Below are 17,123 nucleotides of genomic sequence, written 5' to 3' on the forward strand. Positions count from 1 at the left end.
GGCCTGCTGTGTTCATCCAGCCTCACATTTTATTATCTTATTTTCATGTTTACACAGTTCAATTTACTGCATCTTAGCACAATAATTGTCATAGCTAATAAAATGAGGCTGGATGAACACAGCAGGCCAAGGAGCACAAAAGCTGATGTTTCGGGCCTAGACCCTTCATCAGAGAGGGGGATGGGGTGAGGGCTGTGGAATAAATAGGGAGAGGGGAGGCAGACCAGAGATGGAGAGAAGATAAGTGGAGAGAGTATAAGTAGGGAGGGGATAGGTCAGTCCAGGGAAGACGGACAGGTCAAGGTGGGATGAGGTTAGTAGGTAGATGGGGGGGTGTGGCTTGGGGTGGGAGGAAGGGATGGGTGAGAGGAAAACAAGTCAGGGAGGCAGAGACAGGTTGGACTGGTTTTGGGATGCAGTGGGTGGGGCAGGGGAGAGCTGGGCTGGTTGTGTGGTGCAGTGGGGGGAGGGGACGAACTGGGCTGGTTTTGAGATGCGGTGGGGAAGGGGAGATTTCAAAATTGGTGAAGTCCACATTGATACCATTAGGCTGCAGGGTTCTGGAATGAGTTGCTGTTCCTGCAACCTTCGGGTGGCATCATTGTGGCACTGCAGGAGGCCCATGATGGACATGCCATCTAAAGAATGGGAGGGGGAGTGGAAATGGCTTGCGACTGGGAGGTGCAGTTTGTTGCAAACTGAGTGGAGGTGTTCTGCAAAGCTATCTTCAAGCCTCCGCTTGGTTTCCCCAATGTAGAGGAAGCCACACTGGGTACAGTGGATGCAGTATACCATGTTGGCAGATGTGCAGGTGAACATCTGCTTAATGTGGAATGTCATCTTGGGGCCTGGGATAGGGGTGAGGGAGGAGGTGTGGGGGCAAGGGGCCTGGGATAGGGGTGAGGGAGGAGGTGTGGGGGCAAGTGTAGCATATCCTGTGGTTGCAGGGGATTGTCATAGCTAATTCTTTTTTGTAGAATCTCTAATCCTTCTCAATTTGACTTGCCAACCGCTTTCAGACAGTTGCCAACCATACCTTGCAGCCTGTTTATACAAGTTTTTTTAGTTACTGTAAACAACTGAGGCCTCAGCATTGAACTGTGAACTCAGGCACACCATTCAGTTTACCAACCTGAGACCTGCTACCTAATTCTCTTCTCACCAATCTTCTACATGTGTCAGAATGCTCTCTGCAACATCTTCCTGCAATAATGACGCCTTGTGGAAGGCAGTTGAAACTGTTCTCCAAGTGGGCTCTTCATTTAAGGTGTTAGATGGAGTGAACAAAACTTGCCACACGGGCAATAACCTATATTCAAAACCAATGCTCCCCTCCTTACTTTTTTCATTGCCCAGTGCAACAGACTTAACAGCTTTTGTTCTGTGCCCATGTAACCTCTTGTTGCTATGTAGCCAGTGTCCTTCAATGTTTCAAGATACAAGCCAAGCCAATGATACATATGTAATACTTTGATTTGCAATGAGCCAGCGCTTGTCAACTGGCCCTTCTGTTTCAGCATTTATGCTGTAACCTAAAATGCAATGGAATGAAAATGAGGTATTAGCAAGGTAGTTCAAACATGACTTTCAACATATCTGGAAACAAGTGAAATTCTAAGCGAGGCCTCTTCATTCTGTCTGGAATTGCTGACAAGATTCAAGGGAGGTGTCTTTTTATCTGCAAAAACATAGCCATTTGGTTCCTAATGGATTTGAATGCCACCACTGACAAATGGATTTTTGTGATTTTCTTTTTAAGCTCCTCTAACATGTCAGCCACATCATCTTCCTTGTGATAATGGAAGTTGCATTCCAGAAAGCAGACAATGCAATGGATTTCAAGACTGTGTTGATGGCAGTGATGAGTTGAATTGTAAGAATGGTAAGTGTCTTGCATCCACTGTGAATTCTCAATCTTCTTCCCAAGATGCTGACCTAGTTCATCTCCTCAGAATGCACAGGACCCAATGACTTCAAATGCCAAAGTGGAGAATGTATATCTCTAAGCCAAGTATGTGATCGTCATCAAGATTGCAAGGACTGGAGTGATGAGCCCCTCAAATACTGCCGTAAGTACTTTTCCTTCTAAATATCCTGGTAGCCAGGATGATTTGAAAGCTGCATTCTGAAAATCCTACCATGTTTAACACAACTGGTAGGATATTTTCTAATTGGCCTGTTCAGATGTTTGTAGTACTCCTAGTGCAGGTTGCATTTTGAACCTGGGCCTTCTACTAGAAGTAGGGACACTGCCACTGCCACAAGACCCTGTAACTGGTTTTAATCAACCCATTTGGTATTACATGTCCTGAGCAGATGGAGCTTAGCCCTTCTAGCTTAGAGGTAGATCATGACCACTGGCAGATCCCTCTGCTACAGTGGCATTTAAAACTTCTCCCATTGTTTCCATCTGCAATGTCAGCTTCTAATCTTCCACTTTTGAGCTCATCTAGGGCTTTATTTCTGTTGCATTCTGCATTAATTCTTTAGTTTGTTCTTGCTAATTTTACACTGACTTGCTCATTATTATTGCAAGGACTTAGTCATAGGGATATACAACACAGAAACAAACCCTCTTTTTGGTCTAACTTGTTCATGCTGACAGATCCTAAATTAACCTAGTCCCACTTTCTAGCATTTGACCCATATTCCTCATCCATCCCATTCATATAATCATCCTGATGCCTTTTTTGATGTTATTTGTACCAGCCTCCTCCTCATCCTCTGGCAGCTCATTCCCCCCACAACCCTCTGGAAAAAGTTGGCCCTTAGCTTTTTCTAAAATCAATACCTCCCCTCTTCCCTTTTTAAACTGTTGCCCTGTAGTTTTGGGACTCTTTCTTTTCTTCCCCAGCCCCAACCAAAAACCTGGGGAAAAGACCTTTTTTTATTTGCCATATCACACCCCCTCAGATTTTATGAACCTTTAAGGTCACCCCTTAGCCTCCACTCCAGGGAAAATGGCTTCAGCCTTTCCTAAAGCTCAAACCCTCCAACCCTGGCAACATGTTCAACTCTTCTCAGCCCTCTGCAAGGTTCATGGTTTTTCCTCCTTTTGGAAAAGGAAGGTGACCAGAATTGCATGCAGCATACCAAAAGTGGCCTAACCAATGCTCTGTACAGCTGCAACATGACCTGCCAATTCCTATACTCAGTGTGTTGACCAATAAATGCCTTCATCCCCATCCAGTCTACATGGATTCCACTTTTCATGAAGTATGAACCTGCACTTCAAGGTCTGTTTGTCAAGCAACTTCTGCACTGCCACCAACCCCAGGACCTTGCTGTTTAAGTATACAAGTCCAGCCTGATTTCTGACTTTCCAAAAGGCAACATGCTGCAGTCAACAAAATTAGACTCCATTTGGCCCACCTGATCAAGATCTTGTATTGAGGTAACCTCTAGTGTAGAGGACACCAACCTGTAAACTTGCTAACCATCCCTATGGTCACATCAAATTATTTACGTAAGTGACAAAAAGCAGTTGACCCAGCACGTGACTAGTCAAGGCCTCCAGTCCGAAAAGAGAGCCTCCACCACCCTGTGTTTCTTTGTCTTTAAGCCAGCTTTGTATCCAAATAAGTGTGGAGCTGGATGAATGCAGCAGGCCAAGCTGCATCTTAGGAGCACAAAAGCTGACGTTTCGAGCCTAGATCCTTCAGGAAAAGGTTTTCTGATGAAGGGCTAGGCCCAAAATGTCAGCTTTTGTGCTCCTCTGCTGCTTGGCCTGCTGTGTTCATCCAGCTCCACACTTTTTTTATCTGAGATTCTCCAGCATCTACAGTTCCCATTATCTCTGTATCCACAGACCTAGCTTTCCCTGTTTTGTGATCTAACTTGCTAACATGAGAAGTTGTCAATGCCTCACTAAAGTCCACAGATCACATCCACTGCTCTGCCTTTATCAAACCTTTTAACTACAAAGTCATGTTGACTATCCCTAAATAAGACATTTTCCTTTCAAAAAACATGTAACTCCTGTCCCTCCGGATTCCCTCCAACTTGCTGCCAGCTATTGCTCACCAGTCAATAGTTCCCTGGCTTTTTGTTACCATATCTATTAAATAATAGAACTATGTTGGTCATTGCCCAGCCTTTTGGCACCTCACCACTTGTGGCTATTGGCACACGCACACATCTCAGCAAGGGGTCCAGCAATCTCCTCCCCTTGCTTCCCAGAGTTCTCGGGTTGATGACTCCATTTCTGCCCTGACCCCACCATGTTGCAAATCTAAATTGGCTTTACAAACTAGCTCATGTTTGCATTTTACTCTGGACTCTTGTGCATCCATTTGGCAGTGTGACTCTCAATGAGAGTCACTTCCTAAACTCCTTTATACCTTCTCCCAGCCTTTTATACACCTGTGAGGGGTCTTAGTGAAAACTTGTGTTTTAACTAACTTGCTATCTTCTAGATAACAAGGTGTGGAGCTGGATGAACACAGCAGGCTAAGCTGCATCAGAGGAGCAGGAAGGCTGACATTTTGGGCCTAGACCCTTCTGAAACATCAGGTCTCCTGTTCCTCTGCTGCCTGGCCTGCTGTGTTCATCCAGCTCTAAACCTTGTTGCAGATTCTCCAGCATCTGCAGTTCCTACTATCTCTGCTATCTTTCTCCTTTTGACTCTTATTTTTGTATACTAACATAGGCTTTTGTAAAGTGCCCAAGTGTATCTGTCTCCTTCAGCAATTCTGCTTTTTATAGCTAACTTTATAGTTACCTCAATGCATTTGGTATAAACAAACTGCCTTTAGTTACATGGAGTAACTTTCCATTGTTAAATGGATGACTTGTGATATTCTGGCACTCCTATGACTCTAACCATTTCAGGTGCTGCACTTTTTTCTGCACTGTTCTTCCTGTCCAAGAGTGGATTGAAGGCTTCACAATTCTTAAAATTTAGAATGACTTGAGTTACCAACTTTCAAAAGTTGATGTAATAAGGCCTCTTGAGGTTTTTGAATCCAAGTTGCCTCCATGAGAATTGATAGAATTAGTGAGGAGCTGCTGTTTGTCATCTCTCTACCACATTCCTGCATTAAGCTTTCATGAAACAACTCTAGTTGGAGTGAGGTGGTGTAAGAAAGTGAGCAAATTGCTAAAACTTTTGTAGGACTCAAGGGGAGAGGAGGCTGTGAATAAATAACTTTAAACAAGCCCAAACAATTGACTGACTTGCTCACTGGAAGGCAGAACTCATTATTTCAGTAGTGTTACGAATTTTAGGCTGCATGTCCAAGAAGTCACATGGGGTGAAATATAGTGAATGATATTGTAAGGAACATGATCTCAAGATGCAGACCAGAGTAGCAAAATCCATTTGATTGCTGTTCATCTGTTTTATATCCTTCAGCATTCACCAGATTGTGGCACATTAATTGGTTAACTGGTCATTAGCTAGCTTTGCTAATAATTGAAAGCACAAGATCTCTCCTTTTGCTAACTTGTTTTGAAGTGTGCTACCATTTCAAAGCTATAAAGGTGTGAGATTACCACAAAGCTCGTTAGGAAAGTGACTCGACTCTTGTAGCTGAGTTGTACTTGTAGTAGACTGTATACAGTTGGAAACAGATGCCTCCGACCAGTTTTTGTGCTGATTTAGTCCATATCTGTCTAACTCTTCCTATTCATGTGCCTATCCAGATGCCTTTTTAAAAAATGTAATTGGACCTGTTGCCATTACCACCTCGTGGCAGTTTGTTCCACCCTCTGCATGAAGCTGCCATCCTTTTTTTGTTAAAAAATCTTTCCTCTCCACTTTCTTTAAGCCTATGCCCCCCTCTTGTTCTGGAATCTGCTACACTAGGGGATAAAGACCTTGGCCACTCACCCTGTCTATGCCCTTCATGACTTTATACACCTCAAGATCATACTTAGCCTCTTATCCTGATTCAACTCCTCCCTCCTCCCTCCTCCCTCCTCCCTCCTCCCTCCTCCCTCCTCCCTCCTCCCTCCTCCCTCCTCCCTCCTCCCTCCTCCCTCCTCCCTCCTCCCTCCTCCCTCCTCCCTCCTCCCTCCTCCCTCCTCCCTCCTCCCTCCTCCCTCCTCCCTCCTCCCTCCTCCCTCCTCCCTCCTCCCTCCTCCCTCCTCCCTCCTCCCTCCTCCCTCCTCCCTCCTCCCTCCTCCCTCCTCCCTCCTCCCTCCTCCCTCCTCCCTCCTCCCTCCTCCCTCCTCCCTCCTCCCTCCTCCCTCCTCCCTATCCAGCTCCACACCTGGCTATCTGATTTGCCAGCATCTGCAGTTCCTATTATCTCCTGTTTAACAGCATTGATCTGATAGCAGGAAAACCAGAACTCTGTGTGCAGTATTCCCAAAATGGTCTCACCAGTCACATGACATCCTGACTCCCAAACTTGGTACAGACCAAAAGGCAGGCATGCTAAACTTTACTGTCACCCTGTCTACCTGCAACTCTACTTTCAATCACTTCAGGACTGTGGTCAATTCCCTTGAATATTCAGTCCTTTGGATCTGTATTTTAAAAACTAAAATTTTGGAGCCAATTATTTTGGCTTGAGTTAAAGTAACTTGTTTCTTTCTGCAGACTTAAATGAATGTCTTACAAACAATGGAGGCTGCTCACATGTCTGCAGAGACCTGGTCATTGGTCATGAATGTATCTGTCCTACTGGCTTTGAATTGGTTGATGAAAAAACATGTGCAGGTAACTTGTTACATTTTGGCCCAATGCAGACTTTGCAATTGTGAAGTGACTAACATACTGCTGCCTTACTAATAGGTAACCTATTGTACCAGGCAATAACCAAATCAATGATGCTTTAGTACTCTAGATATTGCCATCCATCTCCTCCATTGGATCACAACTGACCAGAAATTTCACTGCAACAGCTTGCTGTAGCTACATGAGCAAGTCAAATGCTGGGTATTGGATAGCTGAGATCACTCCACTCAACAGGGGTGTTAGGACATGCTAGAGCCACTTGCATAGGTGGTTTGGAGAGTGGAGTGTTTTTTTGTTTGAAATTGATTCTTCTCAGAACCAAACTGACTCAAAGCCCAAACTACTATGGAGAAGATATTTGTATCCCTCATTAGGCCAAGGGCTTGGATCTCCCTAGCTAACTGAGGCATGTCTTCTGCAGAGTCTTAAAGAAGCTGCATACCATGCCCTGGCAAACTAGAAGTGGTCAGAAATGGAATGTATTCAGATAGCTCCTGTAAGTTCTGACAATTGCTTGAGCTTATCTACCTTTTTACTAGTTTACAACATCCAATGGCTTAGGAATATTCCTTGCTTGTGGGTGAGAGCAGCTCCAAGATGTGACACTAACCAGGACAGACTACTGGTACCATGTTCACTTCACTGAAGTGTCAGTGTGCATGACTGACTGGGGCAGGAGGAATAAAATACCTGGTTCATGTCCTTGCTCTTTTTTAAAGACCGAATCTGCCATCCTTATCTGGCCTACCTGTGACTCCAGATCCACAGTAATGTTGTTGACTCAACTTCACTGTAGGCAATTGGATGGACAATAAATGTTGGCCTAGACAGCAACTGCCTTGTTGCATGAATAAAAACAAAAACTAAAACTATCTCCACTTGTAAGATCACAAACAGCAGTGAATACTAGATCACTTAGGAAGCTGCAAACCCTTCCCACCTAGTGTAGAAATGCTTCCTACATCTCCTGAATGGCCTAGTGCTATTTCTTTAAACTGTTTCCCTGGTTCTAGAGTCCTCAACCAGTGCAAATAGTTTCTTTACCTACCCTGCCTTTTCTGGTTGCTATCATAAAGATTTTGGCAACACCTAACGTCTAAATACTAGGAAAAGTAGGCCTAATTTGTATAATTGCCTCAAATTGTTAACCACAGAAGTCCAGGTATTCTTATAAACCTTCTTTGCATTGCTGCAAGGCTAGGCATATGCCCAGATCTGCTTATAGTATTCTAAGTAGGGCCTAACTAGGGTTTTGTGTAACTGTTGCATAACCACTGCATCCTTGTACTCCAGTTCTCAATACAGCAGGTTAGAAATAGAGATCAATGACTTTGCCTCATTCAGTGTTCTTTGGTTTCTTTTAGATATTGATGAATGTCAAGATGTTGGTGTCTGCAGCCAAACTTGCATTAATACAAATGGAAGCTTTAAATGTGAATGTTTGGCAGGATATCTCCTGGATACAACCAATCAAAGCTGCAAGGCAGTAGGAGGCAAGTAATTCCAACAGACTCTCTCTTCTTTCCCTGCACCCCCAAAAAAAAACTGTTTCCATGTTATGGGCAACACTTCAGGTTGCTCTAATCTCTGGTGAGATTTCAAGATTGTGTGACAACTATTATACCCAATGTAGCAAGCCAGATAGGCCTGGGCTGAGGATGTAAAAAGTCTTTTGCTCCTAATTCCATTGTTTGCCTGTTTCAAATACACATGAACATTTACACCAAGAATATAGCATTATCCCAATATCACTTTAATAGCAGTTTGGGAAATCAAGCTCTTGTAATTTTTTCAGCAGATTGAGATGTTACTGGCCCAGTCCCCCACCTATGGAAGGGTAAGAGGGCTTATTTGGTAGCTAACACTTTTTTTTTGGCATCTAGGAGTGTATATTAGAGTAGGGGCCTAACACAAGTATTTGGATTAACAGGACAGCACAAGAACAGGTCTCTTTCAGCCCAGTGCTGGTACTAACCACAATACCATTCTAAATTAATACCGTCTGCCTGCATGAGGTCCTCCCTCTGTCTTAGATGTTGCTACCAAGGATCTGCTTTGCTTATCACATCTGTTTCTTTCTTTCCCCTTGCATTTTCCACCCACATCTCATCTTAAACCTATGCCCCCAGCATTTCTACCCAGAGATTCTAATGGCCCTTTCCCTAACCCTCCATTTTATTTGCTTTGGTTGCCCCACAGCCTCTGCTCTCGTGCAAACAATCCAAGTTTATCCAATCTCACTTGTAGCTAATGCACTACAATCCAAGCAATATCCTGGTAGACCTCTTCTACACAGTCCCACAAAGCCTCCACATCTTAATGTGGTAACCAGAACTGCAGTAAGTACTCCAAATGTGGCCTATCTAAACTCATACAGGTGCAATGTGACTCCAACTTTTTGTACACTATGCCTTCTCCAATGAAGGAGAGCATGTAGAATGTTGTCTTCACAACCTTTGCTCACTGTGCTACTTTCAAGAGCTAATGGATATGCACCCCAAGCTCCATATCAAATGCTCTTAAAGGTCTGGACACGTTGTGTATATTTTTCTCTTGTATTTGACTGCCCAAAATGTATCACTGCTTGGGCAGATTAAAATGCATTTGCCACTTCTCTACCCACTTAATTGTTCTATCATGCTGCACCCTTTGACAGTCTTCCTTACACTTCAACTCCAACTCCACCAATTTGTCTGCAAACTTGTTAATCAGATCACATTTTTCATCCAGATCTCTTTGTATTATAAAGATTCTAGCACTGAGCCTTGCTGAACACAAAGGCATAGACCTCCAGTCAGTCAGCCCTCTTATGACCAAGTCACTTTATACTCCAGTCACCATGATCCCACATGCTGATCTTCTGGGAGAGCTAACCATAAAATATCTTGTCAAGTTCTTTAAAGTCCATGCAGACAACATCCACTGTCTTGCCCTCATCCACCATCTTCATCACTTTCTCATCTCAAACTTGATTAAGTTGAGGCCTGCCCTATGTGAAGCTATGCTGACTACCCCTAATTAGTCCATTCTTTTCTTTTCCAAATGAGTAAATTTCATGTTCCAAGAATTTCCTAAATTTCCCTACCACTAATGTAATGCTCAATAGCCTTAATTTCCTGGGTTGTGCCTGCTTTCTTTAAAGGGACATGCTTGTAGCTAAAGTGGATACAGGTATTTCTGATATAATATTTTGTTAGTGAATTGGCATTGATAGATTTTCATAGTGGACACTGGTTGGAGAACACTACTTCTACTAGTGTTTTTTCAATAGTGATTTTCTATGGCTATCTTCTATAGTGCATCTTGCACAAAAATACAACTATCATATCAGAAATACCTGTATGCTGATCCCTAGAAAAGCCACAGCAACCTTCCTTTTGATGACAGGCTCGGCATGACTGCCAGGGATTAAATGATCCACTTTACTGTTGTGGAAGGTATCAGGATTGGGCTAACAAACTTCATTTTTTTTCCAGCTGAGACTGAAGGAGATAGAGGCATGATATGTTTTAAAGTGGGGACAGTGGGTTTTTGTGCAAAAAACCAAAACTGGCCAGAAATACACTAGATCAAGCTGTTTGGGGCACAAGCAATCACTTATTTATTGATCTGATTGGGAATCCAAAATCTGATACTTAATTGGCCCAGTTTTAAAAACTGAAGGTGTTGATATTAACATAATGTGTAGAGTTGGGCATGCAGAAATTGAAGGGAAAATTACAAATGTGAATCTTCTCATTTGTGAGGTTGAGTTTAAATTTCCACTATTAAAAAGCTTTAGTTAGCTTTAGATTGTGTATCAAGATATGCATTGCTGAAGGTTGCTCTGAATTTCTCTAAGACACTTGAAAGGAGAAAACCCCTTGTTCACCTCAATCCATACAGTTTTTTGTCCCTTTCTCAGGCAACGAGCCTTATTTGATCTTTACTAACCGTCATGATATCCGGAAGATGGGACTTTATCACCAAGAATACACTCAGATAGTTGACCAGCTGAGAAACGCTGTTGCATTGGATGTTGATGTTTCAGAACAAGAAGTCTTTTGGGTTGACTTGGGTCAGCAAGCAATCTTCAGGTAATCTTAAAAATGCCAATTGTTACAGCACTCTTTCAAAAATCTGAACAGATTTTTGAAGTACCCTTACAGACTTGGGTATTCCAGGGCAGTTAATCTTTAATCCAGCTTCATGAATATCTTGTTTAACAAGATGAAATTTTCTTTTACCCTGCATGTATTTCAGCAATTCCAGTGTATGGTATTTGTTAATATGCCTAATCACTTAAAATGCAGAAATAAGATTTACAATTAACTTGTTTAACCAAAGACTTGTGAACTGAGGGTATGTTTTAATCTTTTTGACTCCTTTCTTCCCTCAGTTTGTTCATGTCTGAAAAGAAAAGTAAAATTGGTGTCACTAGAGTTATTGAGCATGTGGATAGTCCTATGGGGATTGCTGTAGACTGGATCCACAAGCATATTTACTGGACTGATCGGGGTACCAGAACCATCTCTGTGGCTACGTTTGATGGAACTGCAAGGAGAACTTTGTTTGACACAGACCTGAGGGAACCAGCTTCTGTGGCAGTTGATCCATTAACTGGGTACTTAAATTTTTTTAAGATGCTGTAAATCAACAAAAAAAAACAATTTGCTAGGAGAGCGCAGCAGGTCTAGCAGCATCTGGGGGAGAAAGTTATCACTTAAGGTTGAATGACCCCTTCCTTCCTTCTTTTGAGGAAGGGTTTTACCCAAAATGTAAATGCTGTTGTTTTATCCCCCCTGCAGCAGGTCTGGCAGCACTTGCTGAGCTCTCCTAGCAATTTCTGTTTTTTGTTTTAAGCAGCTTTTTTGCTTGATGCTAGTAATAATAGTGTTTTGCATTAACTTGTATCCTGTGTAGTACAAATGCTGAGTAACTTACCACCTGGACTTAAATCAGAACTAGTCGTGTTCTGTACAAAAGGCTAATATCAGATTGTGGACTTCAATGATCGCTACCTTGCCAAAATTGACTTCAGCAACATGCCTGAAATTTAAACAGTAGCACAAGTGTTTGAATTAGGCCAGTTCTCTTCTTTCTATTTTGGCCACCTTCCTCCCCTCTTCTAGCTTTCATTAGTGCAGCTCCCTTGTCTTGTGGACACATGCCTCTAGATTTGAGTTGATCTAGAGTAACTTCCCTATGAAGCTGTTCAAGGAGAGTGAAATCCTTGAAGGCATTGTTTTGAGGGAAATATCATAATGAGGGTTGTATGAAGTTTAGAACAACTTCAATTTTTTACTAGTTAAAATGCAATCCCTCAACTGGCTGGAGTGTTCTTGCTGTGTTCCTATTTAATTGTGGGAACATTTTTAGAAACTCCCAGACTAGTTGCAAGAATAAGCTGCCTCCATGGTAGATACTATTCATATCGCCTTGATGAATGAACAGACAAACACTTCCTGGTTTCAATCAAAGATGAAGTCTTGCCCACTTTTACTTAGATTACAAAGTTTGTTCAACCAAAGGCTCACTTTAACTTTGTTTTAAACCCATATAACTAGTATGCTGCTCAGAATATAGTTAAAATTTCATGAAATTTGTCATGAGTCCAAATTGAGTGCTAATTGACTAAATGGTCTTGTTGTTCAAAGGTTCATCTACTGGTCAGATGTAGGTGAGCCAGCCTTGATAGAAAAAGCAGGGATGAATGGTGTCAACAGGCAGCGTCTGGTTAGCAGTGAGATCCAGTCACCAAATGGCATTACACTTGGTAAGTTCTAGCTAGTAAAGATTGATCTTTCCCATTTTCAGTTTTTTGTGAGGAGGAGTTGGCTAATCTTTAAATTTCTTCCACAGATCGTGTGAAAAGCCGCCTCTATTGGGTTGACTCCAAACTCCACACATTGTCCAGTGTAGATGTCGACGGACAGGACCGAAGAACAGTACTTTATTCACATGAATTCCTTGCCCATCCCTTTGCTATCACCTTATTTGAGGTAGGGTCACTTTAACCAAGATGTAAGATTCAAAGTGACTGTATACTTGTCTTCTAACACAGCCCTAAGACTTTGTACGTCTGCAATTGATGGGTTGGTTTTGTAGCACAGCCTGGATCACTGGAAAGCAATGCAACTGTATATTGATAGCACTTAGCTGGCTCAACAACAACTCCACTTGTAGTATAATTTTGCTTGTCTTTTCTCTGACAATAGTTAATTTCTTTTTAAAAATGCTGTTTGACTTTCTTCAGCTATAATGTTATGTAGCTAGTAATTTAGTTAACGTTTAGAAGCTGCCATTATGAAGAGTCATTCCCAAACAGCATTTTGCGTGACTATTTTTCTTTGCATACAACTCTTCCACAAAGTGAGCCCTCACATCCAATTTCCACAAAAGTAAACTTAGCATCCATGACTTCTATTTATCTGTCTTTTGGCTCCTTCAATAGGAAGAATCTTAAATAGCTCCTAACTGTTAAAGGTATTTATGATACACACTCAATGAGACTTGAGGCATGCCTTGACTCCCTCTCTGTAGAGGCAGAAGCATGTAAAAATGGTGTGAAATCCTGGAAATCTTATGTCCTGAGTACTCCCCAATGACTTGCATACAAGAGCCTGCAGGAGTAGGCATACCCCTATCCCTGCCACAACATTTACTAATGGAGATGTTGGCCTGTGTCATGGCCACAGGCCCTTTCGGGAATCAGTCTGTTTCTGAAAACCAGTTTTCTGAAAGGTAAGGTCATAAGGCTTTACCTGTCCTGAAACCCTTTCACCAACTCATGGCCCCTGATTCTCAAGAATTGGATGATGTACAAATAATAGCTTACAGCAGTGATTTGAGGAGTTTGGTTAACCAAATCACTTGAGCAGTAGGTGCCATGTTATCTACAAGGGATAGTGGCAATGTTAGCTGTGTTTTTAAACAGACTGGCAATTCCCTGGCAGTGGCTTAGAAAAAAGTGAATTAAAATTTCCAGACACCTAAGCAAGACCACCTTGTGCAGAAGGGCAAAGGTGTGTACTCCCACCTGCTTTGATTTTTGTATCTCCCATTACTAGGGGCATCTGGTCTAATTGCAGTAAACCATGTTAGTTTGTTGTACAATTGCAATAGGCAATATAACAATGTACAAAACATAAGACAGATCAAAGTTTGTTTTTGGTGTAAGAAAAGTTATTGTGATCGCTTGTTTCAGGATTATGTATTCTGGACTGATGAAATAAACACAGCTATTTTTGGAGCCAACAAGTACACAGGAGCAAATGTCATGACTTTGGTTTCCAATCTTCAACCTCATGATGTTGTCATTTATCATGATTTAATGCAACCAGCTGGTAAGAAATCTAATCAATTGCTTTCTTGATTTGAGTTTAGTATTGGCCCTGTATTTGCTTACTGTAGAACTATAAGATCATCAATAACAAGGTCAAGTTTGGTCAATGCTGTAGTCATAAACTTGTCCAGTATTTCCTGTTCAAACTCGCATATCTGCATATTTTAAAAACACATTGCATTTGTTGAATGTCTGAAAATAAATTGCTGGAGATGCTCAGTGGGTCTAGCAGGATCTGTGGAGAGAGCGCACCCAACATAGTCCAGTGACCCTTTCAAATCCTTCAGTTCGAGGGTCACTGGACCCAAAACATCACTTTGCTTTTTATCAGCGGATGCCGCCAGACTTGGCTGAGTTTCTCCTCTTGTTTGCTTCCAGTTCATTAACTTTTTAATCTTCCATAGCTGCCATGCTTTTAATTGTTGAGTTGCCCATGTATGATTAGTTGCTAGAGTCCAATTCCAATGCAAAATAACTGACCTCTGTAGCCTTTGAACGCTCTATCTAATAGACTAAAATTTTGAGCCAGCCTCTTGTTAAGGCCATTAATGATCCAGTTACTGAATTGAAAGTCTTGGTCTCTACAGGCAAAAACTGGTGCACTGAGGAACTGGAAAATGGAGGCTGTAAATACCTCTGCCTACCTGGTCCACAGATTGACCAATTGCCAAAGTACACCTGTGTATGTCCCACTGGAATGAAACTAAAAGATGGACTGTGTGAACTGGGTAAATATTGTTTCAGTGGAAGTAAATTACTTAAGCCAGAATGGAAAGGGAGATTCCCACTGAATAGTGGGAAGGAAAGTGCTGAGGATGGTCTGTCCTTTATTCCTCTGTAGACTAAGTGAGTAGAAATTAGTCAAATGGAATATGTGGCAAAATGTTTATGGCAGGAGGGAAAGGAGCTGTCTGTTTAAATTGGGGAAGGCTGCAGAAAGCTACAGGATTTGGGAATTATGCACAAAACAAAGCTAGCCTCAGTTGAGGGTAATAAAGGCAGTTGGAACTTTGGCTTTGGAGTACATAAATGAGGCTCTAATCAGAACACTGAAAAGCTTTGGTCCCTTCTCTAATACTTACTGGTGCACTCAGTCCTTGGACTGAGAAACATTACTTACGCCATGGGGAAGGAAAACTGATGACAACAAGGATACACTGACTACTCTCTACCAAGAGACACCTCCATTATCACTGATCTCAATACATATGGACAAAGAAGGACACTAATTCAACTGGGACAATACATAATAACAGGCCTAACATACCTACCAAGGAATTCCTGGAAGCCTGGCCTCCTGCCAGAACACCATTAACAAACACATTGATCTGGACTACGTAACAAACCACTGAAAAAAGACTAGAAGTAATACCAACCACCCCCAGCAAACGGGCATTAAAAAAACCAGCAGGACAGAACACCAGCACTTCTCTGGAGGTGCACTAACAATTACCTAGCAGGTGGCATAACATCTGCCAACACTGACTCAGTGAATAATCTACAAGATGCTCCATGTGTTGAACTTACAGGGTTCTTGAGGAAATTAATGGGATATGTGGGAATGGTTTTCATTGCAGGAGAAATTGAATGCCATGGGGACACTTACCAAAGGGTCACCCATTTGAGACCTAATGAAGAATTTCTGGAGGATGATGAATTCCTCACCACGGCCATACAGGCTGGGTTGTTGACGTTAATGTCAGACTTGCAAATCAGCATTGCATTGTAAGGTTGTTGGGGGAGAGAAGGAAGAAAGCTGCAGATTCAGATCAGTTGCTCACTGGATCAGGCTCAGTGGGCTGAATGGCCACCTTCTACATAAATATTAAAGTTAAAAATTTAGATTTGTGGTCATGGCTTTTTAAAATTCCACACTGCACAGAGCTGCAGGTGGAGTCTGAAGTGTAGAGCTGAATGAACTCAATAGGTCAGGCAGCATCAGGAGCAGGAAAGCTGATGTTTTGGGTCAGGACCCTTCAGAACTGGAGCAGGGGCTAGGGCAGTGTGAAAGGAGCTCAAATAGGGAGAGGAGGAATGGAGCTGGGCAAGGTTGGTTGGATGATAAATGAGTACAGGTAGGGTGGTGGATATTGGTCTGGTGAGGTAGGAGGAGCAGATAGGTGGAATGAAGATGGGCAACTGGTCAGGTCAAGATGAGAGGGTGAGTTGGTTATGGGATGAGGCCAGGGTAGGGAGATTTTTGAAACTGGTAAGGCTTGTTTCTGCCTTAATGCTGAGGCAGAATGAAGTGTTGCTCCTCCAGTTTGGAGGTGGTGTCATTGTGACACTGGAGGAGGCCCAGGAAGGACATCTCACCAGAGACTGGGAGTTAAAATGGCTTGTGACCAGAAACTCTTATCTCACGTATAGTGCAGATGCTCTAACAAACTGTCTGAGCCTTTTGCTTTGCCTCACTGGCCTCCTCTACATCTGGAGTAGAGGATGTAATAGGCCCCATTGGTTGGATGTGCAGGTCATGTCCTATTTCTAATGTGGAAGGCTTGCTTTGTGCCTGGAATGGAGATGAGGGAGGACATGTAGTACTTCCTGCTGTTGCAGGGAAAGGTGCTAGGGTAGTGGGGCTAATGGGGAGTGTTCTCAAACTATTCACAACTTCCTCACCACTGGTGACCTCCCATCTACAGCCTCTGTCCTCTCTTCCCCAAAATCCCACTGCCTGTTTTTTAATCTGTCTCAATCTAGCAATCTGTGTCCCACAGTCCCAGTTGACCCACTTAGCACCCCCACCCCCAAACTCCAAATGACATGTCCATCCTGGGCTGCCTCCAGTGCCATAAGACACCACATGAAAACTGGAGGTGTAGCACCTCCTATTCAGCCTTGGGAGCCTGCAATCCAATGGTCTCAGTATGGACCCTACCCATTTCAACACTTCCCCCCCTCTGCCTTGGCCTCATTCCCAAGACCACCCCCCCCCCCCCCCAACCTGTGCACAAGCTATCCCTGATTTCTTGACCCGTCACTTGTCCCACATATCTAATTGCTTTATAGATGAGCCTATTGTAAATTGTGCCAATAGTTTCAAACTAGGCAACAAACAGGGATTAACCCTCAGCCTTTTTCAATCAGCATCTGCTCTGGGCTTCTGGCTTGGGA

At 42.8% G+C, this 17,123-nt stretch overlaps 1 protein-coding gene across 1 annotated transcript in view; it reads left to right on the forward strand.

The window, feature by feature from the left end:
• Positions 1-17,123, forward strand: part of LOC125450671 (low-density lipoprotein receptor-related protein 2-like) — a 160,715-nt gene that overhangs the window by 30,070 nt on the left and 113,522 nt on the right. The window contains 10 exon segments of the mRNA XM_059642582.1: positions 1,760-1,902; positions 1,940-2,069; positions 6,545-6,664; positions 8,047-8,175; positions 10,587-10,758; positions 11,061-11,285; positions 12,319-12,437; positions 12,524-12,663; positions 13,869-14,007; positions 14,594-14,734. Coding sequence (XP_059498565.1) covers positions 1,760-1,902; positions 1,940-2,069; positions 6,545-6,664; positions 8,047-8,175; positions 10,587-10,758; positions 11,061-11,285; positions 12,319-12,437; positions 12,524-12,663; positions 13,869-14,007; positions 14,594-14,734 — 1,458 coding nt within the window.

Source organism: Stegostoma tigrinum, chromosome 3 (assembly GCF_030684315.1).
Source record: "Stegostoma tigrinum isolate sSteTig4 chromosome 3, sSteTig4.hap1, whole genome shotgun sequence".
Taxonomy (NCBI): domain Eukaryota; kingdom Metazoa; phylum Chordata; class Chondrichthyes; order Orectolobiformes; family Stegostomatidae; genus Stegostoma; species Stegostoma tigrinum.